Source organism: Podarcis filfolensis, assembly GCF_964270895.1.
Source record: "Podarcis filfolensis genome assembly, chromosome: Z".
Taxonomy (NCBI): domain Eukaryota; kingdom Metazoa; phylum Chordata; class Lepidosauria; order Squamata; family Lacertidae; genus Podarcis; species Podarcis filfolensis.
Window position 1 is genome coordinate 2,122,045 of NC_139617.1, and position 18,018 is coordinate 2,140,062.

Sequence of the window (18,018 nt, forward strand, 5' to 3'; positions counted from 1 at the left end):
GCCAGCTGCTTCTCTGCACACCCCTCTCCTTGTCGCTTCTATGTTTTTCCTTCCCTCCCTACTTAAAACGTGGTTCCAATCACGGATCCACATGGATCCTCAGGATCTTTGCATTGAGTCACCCCAAATTCACCATCAGATCACATAGCATGTCCATGGCTACAGCCTGCACCAAAAAAATCACGCACCCACTGTTGCCTGGGGCTGCAATGGTACAAAAACGTGGTTACAAAGCATGGATCCACATGGATCCTCAGGATCTTTGCATTGGGCTACCCCAAACTCACCATCAAATCACATGTCTGTGGCCGCAGCATGAAGCACAAAAATGATACATCCACTGTTTCATTCAGAATTTTTTTTTCTTGTTTTCCTCCTCTAAAAACTATGTGCGTGTTATGGTCAGGTGCGTGTTATCGAGCGAAAAATACGGTACATCTATTTCTGGTCTCAATTATTCTGCTTGTTTTTCTTTATGTTCACTTTAATTAAATTACATTCCTATATTTACCCCCGTTTATTATTTTGTATTTGTATTTTTTATCTGTCTCCATTGCTTTCTCTCTATGCTCCTGACAGTCCATTTGTGGAACACTCATCTATTAACCCTTTACTCCCTTGTGCTATTTATGATCTCTTTTTCAAAATCATCATAATACTTTCCTACTCTTGCTAATTATTGCATTCTCTTTTACTCTGTCTTCTTGCTATCGCACAATATTCCCCTTTCCCTCACTGTCTTCTTAGATTTTGAGCCTGTGGGAAAGGCCTTGAAATTTTTAATTTCTGTACAGCACCCGTTAGGCTGAATGTGTTTAAGTAGCAGCAGGAATTGTGGTACTCCCCTCGTGTGCTTTTCCTGCTATCACTAGTCTTTTCTAGTTTAGTTTTCCACATCTTACTTGAAATGCACACAATCCAATCACAGAAATCACTCCAAAGAGTTAAATGTCCGTGAAGTTATACAGAAGCCTTTCCATAACTGTGATGGCAATGGTACACTGCAGGAGTCACACAAATGCAACTCCTATCAGTATGGTCAATGGTCAGGAATGATGCCAGTTGCAGTCCACAACAATTGGAGGGCACCATGCAGGATACTCCTGATTTAGATGATTTTGCTATCTTTGTTATTGGACTGCCTAATTTTACCATTTGTTTTAGGCCGTGCTTTGGAAGTCATCTTGAGTTCAAGCCATGGGAAAGCTGGGCAGACTACTTGATCACACTTGACTTGCATGTGCAAATGACGCACCAGAGCTCTCTAACCCCACAGGCAGAACGCTGGCATTACTTGCAAGATAGCATGTTGCAGAGAAGTCAGTGACACCAGATATGGGGAACCTCTGGCCTGTAGGCCAATCTGGCCCACCAGTCTTCCCTATTTGATTTGCAAAGCCATTTTGAGCAAGCCACACGCACCTGCTATCTATGATGTCAGGATGTGTGGCAGTTAAGGCTTGGCTGAAAAGGGCTTTGCAGGCACTGATAACATAGTCTCCTCAAGGTCCTTTGTGTGGTGATCCCCAGGTGCCCAAGAACCAGCTGATCATTACGTGTTTTGCAACCTCTGTGGTGTACTGGAAGCACTGAACACTGAGCTTGCAAAGCACTTTGAACTAGGATTGCCATATCTTGAAGAACAAAAAAGAGGACAGCCTGAACTGCTGCCAGCCCAAGCCAGGGAAAGAGGCATGTGGGAGGGCCACAGAGCCTGTGCACCTCTTTCCCTGGATTGGGCTGGCAGCAGCCATGGTGTGCAGAGCAGCTTGAGCAAGCCTGAGGCCAAGAAGCCCGAGGAGCCTGAGCCAAAACCCCCAGACATTTCCTTTAAAATGCAAAGCTCCGCTCGGATGGGCATGTTGGTCCCTCAAAAGAGGGCATGTCCAGATTTCCCAGATGTAGGACAACCCTATTAGAACACCTCTTCTCTAATGTCCAACAGCCAGATGATTGTCAGGTGTCTGAGAAGAGCTGCACATGGACTGAGCCAGCCCTTTGAATTATCTCCTCTCAAAGGCCAACTTTCACAGGTGGCAACCACCCACCCATGGGGGTAGGAGGGATAAAGATCTTGCTCAGCAGGCCAAAAAAACCTTCCCCACCCCTAGCTGACACACTCAACTGCTAGTTGCCAAGTTTGGTGAGAGAGGGAGAAAGAAAGGAGAGCTGGAGTATCAAAAGGTGCAAAAACATTCAGCAGCAATCTAACACCTGGAAATAAATTCCACTCAGTAGGTCTTACTTCTGAGTAGACATGTATAAAGCTCACTGGAAGGACAGATCGTGAAGCTGAGGCTCCAATACTTTGGCCACCTCATGAGAAGAGAAGACTCCCTGGAAAAGACCCTGATGTTGGGAAAGATGGAGGGCACAAGGAGAAGGGGACGACAGAGGACGAGATGGTTGGATAGTGTCTTCGAAGCTACAAACATGAGTCTGACTAAACTGCGGGAGGCAGTGGAAGACAGAAGTGCCTGGCGTGCTCTGGTCCATGGGGTCACGAAGAGTCGGACACGACTAAACGACTAAACAACAACAACAGACATGTATAAAAATGTGTTGTTAGTGGCCCATCGCTTTCTAAGATATCCCTTCTCAGAGGCACAGTACTGTGTAGTATTCGGTAAATGAGAATGGTATAGGACTCAGTGTGATGCATCTAGGTACCCTGGGGAAATAATATATTTAAAATGTGTTGGACCGTTAAATCTTTATTTTTGTGTCCCTTTAAGACTCTCCTGTGTTACCCCCTGCTCGTATTGGTGTTTTCCCTGCTTCAAGATTGCCAAGTGTTGAAAAAGATCATGCCACTTGTGTGTTTATGCATATTTGTGTATGTGCGCGCACACACACACACAAATGCATGTGAGAACACCACTCAGGACATCATGCCAGTTTAACTTTCCATGGTTACAAGAGGAAACACCACCCATGCTAACCTATAAAGACTATATTTAATGCAGCATAAGAGGCTGATTGACCCTCTTCTCCTTATATACCACCCCTTGGCAGAGCTTTAGTGTCACGCCACCATCAATTCAAACAGATCAGATTTCTAGATTCCACAAGTCTTGTCTGAAATCACGGATTTGCTTCTCAATTCCCAAAGCCCTACTTTTCATCACAATTCTTGTATGTGTAATAATTCAGCAGGGCAATTTCTGACTTGGAATCAGAAGACCCTGAAAGCTTACCTTTTGGCCCCATTCTCCACTGGTGGTTATAGCAGTTACATACCGTAGATTGCAGTCATCTTCTATTTTTACAGGAGCCCATGTCACATTCAGCTGGCAGTTATTTTCATTGATAGTATATGTGATGTTAGTTGGGCGAGGCAGATCCAACACGACTCCTATAAAAAAAGGAAGGGAAATGGGGGAACCATCACTTTCTATTCTTTTAAGTTGTTGACTTTCAGGACGAATCCAAGCAGCAACTGGAAATGCAGCTAGGTGCACACCCACTGCCACAGAGTTTCAGCCCTTGAGGTCTAAGGAATGCCTTTGGGTGACAGTTTAAGGAGCACCACAATATAGGCAGTTGTCAAAGGCTTGCCATCCCTTGGAATTCCATCCCATGCACTGTGCTCAGCTTATTGTGCATGTATGTCATGCACATAGGGCATTATCTGAGAGGCATCATTATTCCCACAGCTCAATACTGCACACCCTGTAACTGCCAACAGCTCCCCCAGGCTTTAGATAGGACTCTCTCCCAGCCCTACCTGTAGATGCTGGGAACTGTTTAGGGAGGTTTTTAATGTCTGATGTTTTATTGTGCTTTTAATTCTGTTGAGAGCTGCCCAGACGGGCGGGGTATAAATAAATTACTACTACTACCACTACTACTACTACTACTACTACTACTACTACTACTGGACCTTGGGTCCTCTATATGCAAAGCATGTGCTCTGCCAATGCCCTATAGCTATAGTGTGAAAAAGGAAAACAATAGCCAGAAACTTGTCAGCACAGCAAGGATGCATCTGATAGGGGAGTCTCAGGCATGGAGAAAAGTGGGTCAAAAGACTGAGAGCTGGTGTGTTATATCACAAAAGTTAAGAACAAGATAGCACAGGATGACTAAGTAGTGATAATATACCTGCCCCTCTACCAGATTCCTGGAATCAATGAATGCTGCCAAGCTCCTCCACCAATGTCCTTCACTACTTTCAAGTTGCACCAAGCTCTTTGAACGTATCACAAAGAAATATCAGCTTCTCCTTCCAGATGTATGCAACTAGCCAACTAGTTTAGAAAAATAACCTTAAGTGCACAATTCAAGATCAATGGTACTGACCACCCTGGCATTTGACAAAGCACCTACAGTATTTTTAAAACTTCATTTTAATCTTTAATTAATAGAAGATTCAACCTATTGATGCTTCCAGCTGGATTATGCCCATATAAGTTTTTGCTGCCTTTGTATGCCATCAAAAAAGTCTTGTTTGGAAATTATGCTTCGACTTCTCTAGTTCCTGTAGCAAGCTTTTGGTGATTCACTAGGTGCTACCCACACACTTTTAAGCTTTCCCCCTCAGCCTCAAGGGAAAAACTGAGAGTGTCCAAGATTCTTATTTCTTTACCAAATAGCAAACTATGTGGAAATGCAGTGTAACACAACTTATGCTGTGTTGCTCAAAATCTCAGACTTAGGTAGCTAAGCTAAGCTGGCTTCAGCCTATTGCATACTGACATGGAAATATCACATACCAGGTATCTGAAAGTTACCGTATTTTTCGTCCCATAGGACGCTCCGTCCCATAGGGCACACCTAGTTTTTTGGGGGGGAAATAAAGGAAAAATTTTTTTCCTTTATTTCCCCCCCCCCCAAAACCAGGTCGGGGAAACCGAACCAGGTCGAGGAACAGCGGGATGGTGGCGCTGCGCCTCCCTGCTGTCCCCCAATCTTGTGGGGCTGGCCGATGTCTGCCCGGAGCGGGGCGCTCTGCTTCAGGGTGCCCTGGGCGCCGGGCGGCAGGCTGCTATCCGCAGCGTGGGGAGCCCAGCGGGGAACTCCTGCAGGGCTCCCCATGCTGCGGATGTCTGTCCGGCGCGAGGGGCGCTCTGCTTCAGGGTGCCCCGCGCGCCGGGCGGCAGGCTGCTATCCGCAGCCTAGACAGCCCTGCGGGAACTCCCACAGGGTTGCCTAGGCAGGGCTGCCTAGGCTGTGGATGTCTTCCTGAAGCCTGGAGAGCGAGAGGGGTCGGTGCGCACCGACCTCTCTCGCTCTCCAAGCTTTAGCGAAAGCCTGCATTCGCCCCATAGGACGCACCCAGATTTCCCCTTCATTTTTGGAGGGGGAAAAGTGCGTCCTATAGGGCGAAAAATACGGTAATTTTTAGAGAATGTTAGTTTTGTATTTGTTAGCTAATAATGCAGGAAGGGTTCATATTTACGCCAACTAAGCTATCTAAATAAATTATTGGTTTTTCGTTTTCTTTACGCATATGTATATTTTCCTTCTTTCTTTGTAGATTGCATTTAAATTGGAGGTATAGCTATGCCAATCATTTAAACTTCCCTTCCTCAGTCTCTCTTTCATTATTTTTTGATTGCATGTGCCTGAAGAAAAGTTTCTTCTACTTTGGAAGAATGGCAGATGAAGGTGATGGACTATATGGGATTGGCAGAAATGACTGGCAGAATCCGAGACCAGGGAGAAGAGACGGTGGAAGAAGACTGGAAGAAATTTAAAGACTATCTACAGAAATACTGTAAAATTAATGAATGTTAGAATGATGTTGGATAGAAATTAAGTGGTTTCCAGCTGTAATGCTTTAAGAATATGGAAAAAGGGTATAAATAGGTAAAAACATAATTAAAATGATGTTGGATTGGAAATAAGTTGTATTAGCAACAAAGTTAATAAGAATATGCAAAAATGAATTGATAATGGATGAAAATACTGAGTTATAAAATGTTAAGTTATAGAGATAAGATAAATGAAAGAGGGTAAGGATTTGCTGATTTGATTATTTAAATGGGAATACAAGAAGGGGAGGTGTGAGGAAGTCAAAGAAACAAGCAAATGAGTTTTAAGTTATGAAAAAAGAATTGTTTTTAATTTTTCTTAATTTTTTTGTGTGTGTTTATTCTTATTTTTTTGTTTTTTTATTATGTGTTTTTGTATATTTGTTATTGTAAAATCTTAATAAATATTTCTTAAAAAAAAAAAGAAAAGTTTCTTCTACAACAACCCTAAACTAGCAGCTCCAGGATAGGGGAGATCTCTTGGGCAAGGTATTCCAAGGGTCCCCTTAACGTAAAAGAAAATTCTCTCATCCTGCTGTCTCAGAACATTGCAGGCATTCCATGGAAAGCAAGGGTTCTGCATCAACAGGTCCTTTGGTAGTCTTACCTAAGGTCATCCTACAAGGGCTTCCAGTTGGCTAGTCACAGTGACCAAATGTAGCCCTCCAAATAGCTTGTTGTCTTGCAAATATGAAGTACATGGTGTCACAAGCATCTCACTATACATATAATTACTAGATTTCCTCTTGTTGCAGCCCGCAATAGTATTTTTGTTAGCTTGCTGCACTAGTATTTATTTTGCTTGCTGAAAGTACATCAGGAGGGATTATATCTGTAGGTCAACAACCGAAGCCAACCCTGAGTTTCCCTGGGCAACAGATTGCCAGCCGACTTCTTTCTGCCCCTGCCTTTTAACAAATAGAAAATATACGGGCACACATGTAACATACTCAACATGTAACATACTCAGGAAACATAGAAAAGAGGCCACCTCACAAATGGCAAAGGACAATCCTTTTTCACTCACACATAGGCATGTAGGCCAGGGACACTAGGGTTGATCAGTAAGATTGGCAGCTCCTCCATCATGCCGCCAGGCAGGCAGGTAGACAAGATGGCTCTGATGGGCAAAGTAGGTGGGCAGCTGCTGCTGAGGTGAAGTGAGCCTGTTCAGAATGCTAGATTACCATTATTAGGAGAAGAGGCACAAAGCTTCAGCAGCACACAGCCTGAGTTATGCTCATATTGGGCTGGGCACGGAGGAGTCAAGGAAACCAGCCAGCCTGCATGCAATGGAAGAGGTCTGGCTAGAGACTGCTTAAACTGTTCCTGTGCTAACAGAACAGCAGAAAACCGACTTAATTAGGAAGGTGGAGAAAAACAAATGAAACCCACTGTCCTCTTATAGAGGACACTAATAGAGCAGGAAGTTAAGAAGTCATCCAGCTACTCCTTCTGGACCCAAGTCTACTTAAGCCTCCCTAAACATTTCCAAAATGTTCCTTATTTGGTTTAAGGTCAAGTTATGCAACTTTGCCAAGTTTTGTTCCCAAGCACCTAAAAGAAATTATGAAAATGACAGTAATTTGGGATCACCCCAAGTGTAGTAGTGATCAGCGAGCTGCAATTTGGACAGCAACCTGGCCGCAGATCAAACAGCCTTGCTGTTGACTTGAAGACCTTTGTATGTTAACATGCCTTTGTAACTTTTTCTTTTTTAAATTAGCCAGTCACTTGAATGATTGTCTGTATTGTTTTCAATGGTGTTTCATATTTGAATGTTGTACACACGCGCACCCCCCCCCCCGCCGATATTTTACGACGTGGAAGCACATCAATACTTTTATAAATACAAAGTAAATAAACGGAAGGATGGGGGAAAGGGAACTGGGATTTTCTTCAGCCCAACGGGCTTCTGTGTGCCGAACTACGCATTAGGAAGGTAAGCAGCAAGGAGCAAGAGAGGGACCTGGGTCGGAAGGCATGATGCCAAGCATGGTCAGGCTTCTGAGGAAATTTAACTCTTCTCTCCTTCCGAGGAAGCAGGCGTTTATCAACACCATAGTCGTATCTAATCACCATAAGATAAATTCCCACCCAAACAAACCCGCGCACCAATTTGGGATGCCGAATTTTAACGAGAGGCCACTTCCTTCTCCAACTTGGAGCGGGATTACTTGTGAGGAGCTAATACTTTGAGGAAACAGAGCTCCCTTTCCTCCTCCTCCCTAGGAAGGAGTTTCTCTCCCTCCGACCTTAAGGGATGGACCCCCCGCCACTCCAGGGACCCTCGCCCGAGCAGGCCTTCCTCTCGAGGGGCTGCAGCGGGCGCCCCCGGCAAACCCTCAGGGCTCCCAGCCCGGCAGGAGGAGGGGGAGGCGCCCGGGGGACCGGGCTCCCCGGCCCCTTCCCCGCCGCCTCACCTCCGCCCACGGCCCCGGCCAGCAGCAGCAGCAGCAGCAGCAACGCGGCCATCTCGGCGAGCAGCGGCTCCATCACATCCCCGAGGCTCGAGTGGCGGCGGGGGCGGGCGCTGCCGGGAAGAGTGCCGGCCGGGGCGCCTCCTCCTCCTCCTCGCGGCCTTGGCCCCGCCTGGCGGAGGGAGGAGACGAGGGAAGGAGGCCGGCCTGAGGGGAAAGAGGAGGCTCACGAGCCTCTCTCCTCTCCGGCCCCTGAGCATGGGCAGAGTGCGCGCTCTCCAGGCGGGTCACAGCCCTTGTTGTTGGCTCTACTCAGAGGAGACCCATTTGCATGAAAGTGGCTAACTTAGGTGCAGTCAGTGAGGGCGCCCCAAAGAAGGTGCCGGGGGATTTCTTTCTTTCTTTCCTTCTTTCTTTCTTTCTTCCCATCAGAATCGAACCTAAATGAATGGCCGTGACTGACAAAGTCCATTAAGTTATATGTATGTAGAGAGACAGAGGTGATGAGGTAATTTTTTAAAAAATCATTACTTCACTTTTTAAAATAGGCATTTTAAAATAGGTGCAATTACATATGGCTTAAGTAGCAAAGTCCAGATCATGACAGGAGATAGATAGAGAGATAATTATTTATAAAATACTCATTAAAAAAAAAATGTAAATATTTGAATACCCAGTTCACCTTGCAGGGCAGAGGAACTTTTCTTTCCTGGTAGCATAGAAACAAACAAAAGGATAAAAGCAGCCATGCAGTCAAAATTATAAAAGACTGTCAGAATGTCACATACGTAACCTAACTCCCCAAGGTTATTGTAAGGTTAAAAATGAGGAATACAAAACTCAGGATATATATGCAGCAAATGTGACTAAAGAAAAATGGGAGTCTTTCCTTTTTATTACTTTTTAACAGCTAAAAAAAACTTAGAAGAATAAAAATAAAGCAAAGGATATACTAAAATATATTTGTTGCTGAAATATACAAAAGCTGACAGTAGCCCTCTCGAGCATGTCTGTCTACCCAGAAAGAAGTCCCATTGAGTTAAATAGAGTTTACTCCCAGGAAAGTGTGTAGAGGTTTGTTGCCTTCCTGAATCTTGTTCTGTTATACAACTGAATCATTTGCAAAAGGTGTTTTCTTCCGTTAAGACAAAAATAGCCCAGACCTCCTGCACACACAAAAACACACCCTCCCTAACCTCAAGCAACCAAGCAACCAAAATCAACTTAAAATTTTAAGATAAAACAACTAACTTTTTTAAAAAGACAGAAGAAACAAACAAAAAAGCCCCGTTTTTATTAATACTTATTACCTTCACATTTTCATGAATAAGTAGGAATTTATTGCTGCATCAATGATTTGATACTTAATTTTTAAAAGTTTATGTTTTAGTACATTTGCAAAAGCTCCAATTGTAAATACAAAAATATACACAGTAATCAACTTATTTGACAAAGAAAAGAGGGAGAGAGGAGGGTTAAAAGAGGATTTTTAAGAAATGGTTCAATGGCTCAGTGTTATCCTGCATTTTATCACACCAATGCATAATAAAAGGACTCCATCTCCCAACAAAATAATTACCCACTTGCCTCCTGTCAACCTAGCAGTTTGAAAGCATGCAAGTGCAAGTAGGTACCACTGCAGCGGGAAGGTAAATGGTGTTTCCATGCGCTCTGGCACTTGTCAAGGTCCTCCGTGCTCCAGTAGTGGTTTAGTTCTGCTGGCCACATGACCCAGAAAGCTGTCTGCGGACAAACGCCGGCTCCCTCAGCCTGAAAGCGAGAGGAGCGCCGCAACCCCATAGTCGCCTTTGACTGCACTTAACCGTCCAGGGGTCCTTTACCTTTTTACCTTACTCTTATGACCCCTGGGCTCTCACTTGTGGGGTGCCTCAGGGTTCTGTCCTCTCCCCCATGCTTTTCAACATCTACATGCACCCTTTGCGAGAGATCATCAGGGGGTTCAGTTGGGTGTTCATCAATATTCGGATGATACCCAGCTCTACCTCTCTTTCAAATCGGAACCAGTGAAGGCGGTGAAGGTCCTGTGTGAGTGTCTGGAGGCAGTTGGAGGATGGATGACGACTAACAGATTGAGGTTGAATCCTGAATCCTGAAGACAGAAGTACTGTTTTGGGGGGACAGGAGGCGGGCAGGTGTAGAGGCCTCCCTGGTCCTGAATGGGGTAACTGTGCCCCTGAAGGACCAGGTGCACAGCCTGGGAGTCATTCTAGACTCACAGCTGTCCATGGAGGCGCAGGTCAATTCTGTGCCCAGGGCAGCTGTTTATCAGCTCCATCTGGTATGCAGGATGAGACCCTACCTGCTCGCAGATTGTCTCGCCAGAGTGCTGCATGCTCTGGTTATCTCTTACTTGGACTACTGCAATGCACTCTATGTGGGACTACCTTTGAAGGTGACCCAGAAACTACAACTAATCCAGAATGTGGCAGCTAGACTGGTGACTGGGAGCGGCTGCCGAGACCATATAACACCGGTCTTGAAAGACCTACATTGGCTCCCAGTACGTTTCTGAGCACAATTCAAAGTGTTGGTGCTGACCTTTAAAGCCCTAAAGGGCCTCAGTCCAGTATACCTGAAGGAGCGTCTGCACCCCCATCGTTCTGCACGGACCCTGAGGCGCAGCGCCAAGGGCCATCTGGTGGTTCCCTCCCTGCGAGAAGTGAGGTTACAGGGAACCAGGCAGAGGGCCTTCTCGGTAGTGGCGCCCGCCTTGTGGAACGCCCTTCCAGCAGATGTCAAAGAGAAAAATAACTACCAAACTTTTAGAAGACATCTGAAGGCAGCCCTTCAGCTGTTTAGGGAAGCTTTTAATGTTTAATAGGTTATTGTATTTTAGTGTTTTGTTGGAAGCCGCCCAGAGTGGCTGGGGAAGCCCAGCCAGATGGGCGGGGTATAAATAACTTATTATTATTATTATTATTATTATTATTATTATTATTATTATTACTTGTCAGTTTTAGCATTTGAACATTTCCCCACATACTTGTAATCCAGCCACTCAGAGTGGTTTACAGAATAATAATAACAGAGAGATAATAAAGCTTTATTACTTAAATTGAAACAGTTGTTGCCAATTATATGTGTTGTTTTTGTGAGGTTCCTGGTGTCCCCACCACTATTCTACCACTACTACACCACTTACTTACTTCAGTAAATAAAGTTCCCTACCAGGAAGATTGTATTTCTGGAAGGGGCACAAGGAGACCCAAGGCCAGGGAGATGGCCACTCAACTTTATAGTCCTTGTTTTATAGACCAACTAGCAATGGTTGTAAAGTTGTGCTAGCCAGCAGATTCTGTGCATCTTTACTTAGAAACAAATCCCACTGAATTCAAAGTAAGTGTGCATCGTATTCCAGCATTACTTGCTATTTAGGTTTGCAGGCTTTCCTTTACATGTATTATAACGACATTGGGGTTGGACTAAATGGGTTTTTGGGGTCCCCCCCCCCCAAAGTCTAGAAAAAGAGACTGCTGAAGAGGTAAAGCATGGTGGGCAAATTTTGCCTGGTAGATTCCTTGTTTTAACAAACCTTTGCATAACTAACTAGATGGCCAAGTATATGTGATGTGTTGCCACAGAAACTAAGTAACTGGAGATCCTGCTAGAAGGGGCATGTCTTTCACCTCATCCACCTGCTGATCACAGTTCTCACCAGCTTACAATAGCTGCATTCACAAGTAGCATGAAGCCAAGCCATGGTTTAGCATGAACACATGGGCTCCCAAGGAGATCACAGTTGCTTTGCTTCTCCTTGGTCCTTTTAGCTCAGTGTAATAACTAAGTAAAGGTTTGGCTGAGCATATGCTGTTAACACCCTGGCTCATGGATATCTCACTCCCGAGTTGGAGCCAAGGCTTGTTCTTGGCTGCAGCTGGCGGTTAAGGAGAAGAGAATCTCTGTTGGGAGAACGACAGATGTGAGATCCTCTCCAGGAGCTGGCATGTTCACACTGTCCCAGAAAGCCTGGCTCACTGTGTTGTGCAAACCAAACCCCTATATTTAAAATACAAAAAGAAAAGAAAAAGATGGAAGTTACTACGGTAGGGGGTGAGGTGTATATAGGTTTCTGCTTGTTCATGTGAGTTCATATGCCACTGGATCTCCTGGCCTGGGTACAGGCAGGATTTATGTTGTCTGGGGGCAGAACACCCACCTGTCATCATCCTCTGGCTCTGTCTAGCAGATTCAGAATGAAATGTCTCAACAACAGTTGTTTTAAATTACTTTCTTTTGACTTTCAGAAAAATCTGTCAAAATCTTCGGTCCTTTGAAAACTAGGAAATAAAGTAGAAATTAACATCATGTGGTTAACGAGTATATTTTGCAAAAATTTCAAAGAACAAGCCTTTTTCATTTTATTTTTAAAAAATCTAAACTCAAGTTTTCTTGGATTTGCTGAAAAGCTTTTCAGTGCTTCCTTTTCAAATTCCTCCTCTTTTCCATTGCAGCTCAGTAAGCATAGCTAAAATGGATGGGAATGGGCAAATTCAGTTTGGATGACCATCATATCTACTACTGTGAGCAAGAATCCCGTAAAAGAAATGGAGTGGCCCTCATAGTCAACAAAAGAGTGGCGAAAGCTGTACTCGGATGCAGTGGCGTAGCGTGGGTTGTCAGCACCCGGGGCAAGGCAAGTAATTTGCGGCCCCTAACCCGTGGATTTTAGTAGGGGCAGAGAGCTGTGAGTGCGAGCGCGCCCCCCAGATGTTGCGCCCGGTGCGGCCGCCCCCCCCTGCACCCCCCACGCTACGCCACTGCTCGGATGCAATCTCAAAAATGAGAGAATGATCTCAATCCAAGGCAGACCTCTTAACATCACAGTAATCCAAGTTTATGCACCAACTACTGGTGCTGAAGAAACGAAATTGACCCATTCTATGAAGACTTACAACACCTTATAGAAATGACACCAAAAAAGGATGTTCTTCTCATTATTGGAATGCTAAAGTAGGGAATCAAGAGATAAAAGGAACAACTGGCAAGTTTGGCCTTGGAGTTCAAAACGAAGCAGGGCAAAAGATAATAGAGTTCTGTCAAGAGAACAAGCTGGTCATCACAAACACGCTTTTCCAACAACACAAGAGATGACTCTACACATGGACATCACCGGATGGGCAGCATTGAAATCAGACTAATTATATTCTCTGCAGCCAAAGATGGAGAAGCTCTATACAGTCAGCAAAAACAAGACCTGGAGCTGACTGTGGCTCAGATCATCAGCTTCTTATAGCACAATTCCAGCTTAAACTGAAGAAAGTAGGAAAAACCACTGGGCCGGTAAGATACAATCTAAATCAAATCCCTTATGAATACACAGTGGAAGTGAGGAACAGGTTTAAGGATTTAGATTTGGTGGACAGAGTGCCTGATAACTATGGATGGAGACTCATAACATTATACAGGAGGCAGCAACGAAAATCATCCCAATGAAAAGGAAATGCAAGAAAGCAAAGTGGCTGTCCAACAAATAGCGGGGGAGAAAAGGCAAGCGAAATGCGAGGGAGATAGTGAAAGATACAGGAAATTGAATGCAGATTTCCAAAAAATAGCAAGGAGAGACAAGAAGGCCTTCTTAAACGAGCAATGCAAAGAAATAGAGGAAAACAATAGAATGGGAAAAACCAGAGATCTGTTCAAGAAAATTGGAGCTATGAAAGGAACATTTCGTACAAAGATTACCATAATAAAGGACAAGGACCTAACAGAAGCAGAAGACATCAAGAAGAGATGGCAAGAATACACAGAGGAATTATACCAGAAAGATATGGATGTCTCGTACACCCCAGGTAGTGTGGTTGCTGACCTTGAGCTAGACATCTTGGAGAGTGAAGTCAAATGGGCCTTAGAAAGCACTGCTAATAACAAGGCCAGTGGAAGTGATGGTATTCCAGCTGAATTATTTAAAATTTTAAAAGATGATGCTGTTAAGGTGCTACACTCAATATGCCAGCAAGTTTGGAAAACTCAGCAGTGGCCAGAGGACTGGAGAAGATCAGTCTACTTCCCAATCCCAAAGAAGGGCATTGCCAAAGAATGCTACAACTACCTCACAATTGCACTCATTTCACACGCTAGCAAGGTTATGCTTAAAATTCTACAAGGCAGGCTTAAGCAGTATGTGGACCGAGAACTCCCAGAAGTGCAAGCTGGATTTCGAAGGGGCAGAGGAACCAGAGACCAAATTGCAAACATGCGCTGTGTTATGGAGAAAGCTAGAGAGTTCCAGAAAGACATCTACTTCTGCTTCATTGACTATGCAAAAGCCTTTGACTGTGTTGACCACAGAAAACTATGGCAAGTTCTTAAAGAAATGGGAGTGCCTGATCACCTCATCTGTCTCCTGAGAAATCTCTATGTGGGACAAGAAGCTACAGTTAGAACTGGATATGGAACAACTGATTGGTTCAAAATTGGGAAAGGAGTACGACAAGGCTGTATATTTCTCTCCCTGCTTATTTAACTTATATGCAGAATTCATCATGCAAAAGGCTGGGCAGGATGAATCCGAAGCCGGAATTAAGATTGCCGGAAGAAATATCAACAACCTCCAATATGCAGATGACACAACCTTGATGGCAGAAAGTGAGGAAGAATTAAAGAACCTTTTAATGAGGGTGAAAGAGGAGAGCGCAAAATATGGTCTGAAGCTCTACATCAAAAAAATGAAGATCATGGCCACTGGTCCCATCACCTCCTGGCAAATAGAAGGGGAAGAAATGGAGGCAGTGAGAGACTTTACTTTCCTGGGCTCCATGATCACTGCAGATGGTGACTGCAGTCACGAAATTAAAAGACGCCTGCTTCTTGGGAGAAAAGCAATGAGAAACTTAGACAGCATCTTAAAAAGCAGAGACATCACCTTGCCAACAAAGGTTATAGTATAGTATGAAATTTACGGCATGTAATGCCTTAAAAGAGAATATTATGAAAATGATATACAGGTGGTACATGACACCAGTCAAGCTTGCAAAAATATATCATTTGCCTGATAATAAATGTTGGAAATGTAAAGAGACTGAAGGTACATTCTTTCACCTTTGGTGGACGTGCCCAAAGATTAAGGCTTTCTGGGAAATGATTTATAATGAAATGAAAAAGGTATTTAAGTATACCTTCTTGAAGAAACCAGAGGCTTTTCTCTTGGGCATAGTCGGCCATTTGGTGCCAAAGAAGGACAGAACTTTCTTTATGTATGCTACAACGGCAGCAAGAATACTTATAGCAAAGCACTGGAAGACGCAAGATCTACCCACTCTGGAAGAATGGCAGATGAAGTTGATTGACTGTATGGGATTGGCAGAAATGACCGGCAGAATCTGCGACCAGGGAGAAGAGTCGGCAGAAGAAGATTGGAAGAAATTTAAGGACTATTTACAGAAATATTGCAAAATTAATGAACTTTGAAAGATGCTGGATTGAATTTATGTGGTCTCTAGCTGTTATGATAAAAAGAACTGGGATTAATATTGTTTAAGTTATAAAATTTAAAAAGTTGACTGGAAAAAAAGGTGTTAGTTAAAAGGAATGTTAAGAGATTAGGATTTGCTGGATTAACAATTTGAACTAGAAAACAAGAAGGGGAGGTATGAGGAAGTCAAAGAAACATGTTACTGAAAAATTGATATTGAAATTGATTTGTTTTTAATATTTTTCTTTTCTTTTCTTTTCTTTTGTGTTTGTATAAAATTGGAAAATTGAATAAATATTTATAATATATATATATATATATATATATATATATATATATATATATATAGTTAAAGCTTTGGTTAAAGCTATGGTTTTCCCAGTAGTGATGTATGGAAGTGAGAGCTGGACCATAAAGAAGGCTGATCGCTGAAGAATTGGTGCTTTGTTTTTACATGAGTAGAATGTGTGCTTTTATTAAAAATGCATCTCTGGGTTATTTGTGGGGCATAGGAATTCATTCACTCCCCCCCCCAAATATAGTCTGGTTCACCACATGGTCTGAGGGACGGTGGACTGACCACTGAGTGCTGACCACTGAGTTAGACCCACTGTTGTAGGATCCTAAATTCAGATGTTCTGCAGAGAGTGGCTCATACATTTCAACGAAGTAATAATTTATATGCTACATGCATAAGTGTAGCAAAAGCAGGCACTGACTTTTTCTAGAGAAATGCTCGTTAGGGAGGGAGATTGCAGTATCTTGGCGAGCGTTTCAATTTCAAATATTCTAATTATTTCTGCTTTTAGCTAGGTATTGCTGTTTATTTACTTGATTAGGGGAGGGAAAGCTGCCCCCCCCGGCTACACCCATACCTCCTGGCTTAATATTCTAGGTGCCAAATGTAGAGGCATTCTTCCTGCATTCCCTTGCCATAGATATATTACCGGTATATGATATTTTGGTGAGCCTAATAAAGATATGGCCCTAATATGGACTGTGGGAGGGCTTTTTCAGGGGGAACTCACAGGAACTCAGTTCTGGCACCTCTGGTGGATGTCATTGCCATTCTAAGAGAACGAAGGAGGTGTTCATGATGAGTTCTGGTACCTCTTTTTCTTAAAAAATAGCCGTGAATGTGGGATTAGTCATACTCAAAGTACAGCCATCCAAATGCGTGGATATGACTAACTTAGGTCCAAACCACAGATTCTCTATATTTAATGATCATTTATTTTTCAGTGTTAGATGAAAGTGGAGTTTATTTTGTATTTTAGATATTGGGGGTGTGTGGCTTATCATCAGGAATCACTTCAGGTAATATAATTAGAAAGAGTACAATGATTTTGTTTTTCTTTAAGTCAGTGAATTAGCATTGTTGCAGTGCACTTGAAACCAATGAGCCTTCACCTCTGTGTATCAGTGTGCTTAGAACTCTGACTCTAGCCTTACTAACATTCACAAGTGCTATTATTTTAATGGAGCCACTGGACAATGGTAACAAGTTTTCTAAGATTCTTTTGTTTTTGTTCCTATCCCCCTAGCTCTTAGAGTGTTGCCCTTTGGAGCCCACTTCATTGTTCATGATTAACATCTTTTACAGACTCTGTGGTGTGTTGGTGGTTGTGATAATATCTGGAGAGCCTACTAATTTCCACGTAAATGTGGGTTAGTGGGTAGCTTCTTCGCAGAATCTAATCTCTAGGTGGGTCTCTTTTTAGAACTTAGGTAAGAGTCTAACCACATCAATGGGTACAACCAAAAATCCAGATACCCTTAACACCACCAAAATTACCCCATCTTTGCATGCTTTTAAAAGGGTGTTTTGTACATTTTTGTTGCTCTAAAAACCAACTTTGGGGGGAGAAAAAGGAACTGATTCATTTCTACCAGGAAGTGCAGTTATTCCCCACCTTTATTTGAATAATCACCATTGGAACAAAAAGAAAGAAAAAAGAGTCAGAAGCAACCTTTATACAAAGCTCAGGGCATTTGCATAAAGGCACCTTGCTGACCTTTCTATGAAAAAAGTACCTATTTAATCTGCCCTGAGAAAATGATTATAAGGACCAACTAAAAATGAAGCCTGGTGAGGCCATGCATCCTACTTTACAGAGGACAGGCCTCTGTTTGGAGGGGGTGGTCTGACCTAAATTCAGTTTAAGAATAAGGAAGCCTAAGATCTGAGAGCTGGGGAAGCCAAACAGTCTCTTACTCTATTCTTCTTCCCTCCTCTTCCAAGCCTAAAGGCACTCACGATTTTCACTCCTTCTTGTTCCAAGTCCAGCTTCCAAAACTCTGCAAATTCCTGCGTAAGAAATTCTACCAAACTATCTACATTAACCACATGTCTGAAGCAGCACAGGAAAACAGCCCTGAAACCATTTTGTCTCCCAAACTGACCAAATGA

The 18,018-nt window shown here is 43.4% G+C and overlaps 2 protein-coding genes across 2 annotated transcripts in view; one reads left to right on the forward strand and one right to left on the reverse strand.

Moving 5' to 3' along the window:
* IL13RA1 (interleukin 13 receptor subunit alpha 1) overlaps positions 1-8,314 on the reverse strand; it is a 34,972-nt gene extending 26,658 nt beyond the window's left edge. Inside the window, exons 1-2 of the mRNA XM_083595465.1 lie at positions 8,180-8,314; positions 3,198-3,355 (exon numbers count right to left, since the gene is read on the reverse strand). Of these exons, the coding sequence (XP_083451591.1) occupies positions 3,198-3,355; positions 8,180-8,252 (231 nt within the window). The 5' untranslated portion in view covers positions 8,253-8,314. The remainder of the gene's footprint in view (positions 1-3,197; positions 3,356-8,179) is intronic.
* The window catches only part of KLHL13 (kelch like family member 13), a 1,461,558-nt gene that overhangs the window by 1,106,937 nt on the left and 336,603 nt on the right, over positions 1-18,018 (forward strand). The gene's annotated exons all lie outside the window — the stretch shown is intronic.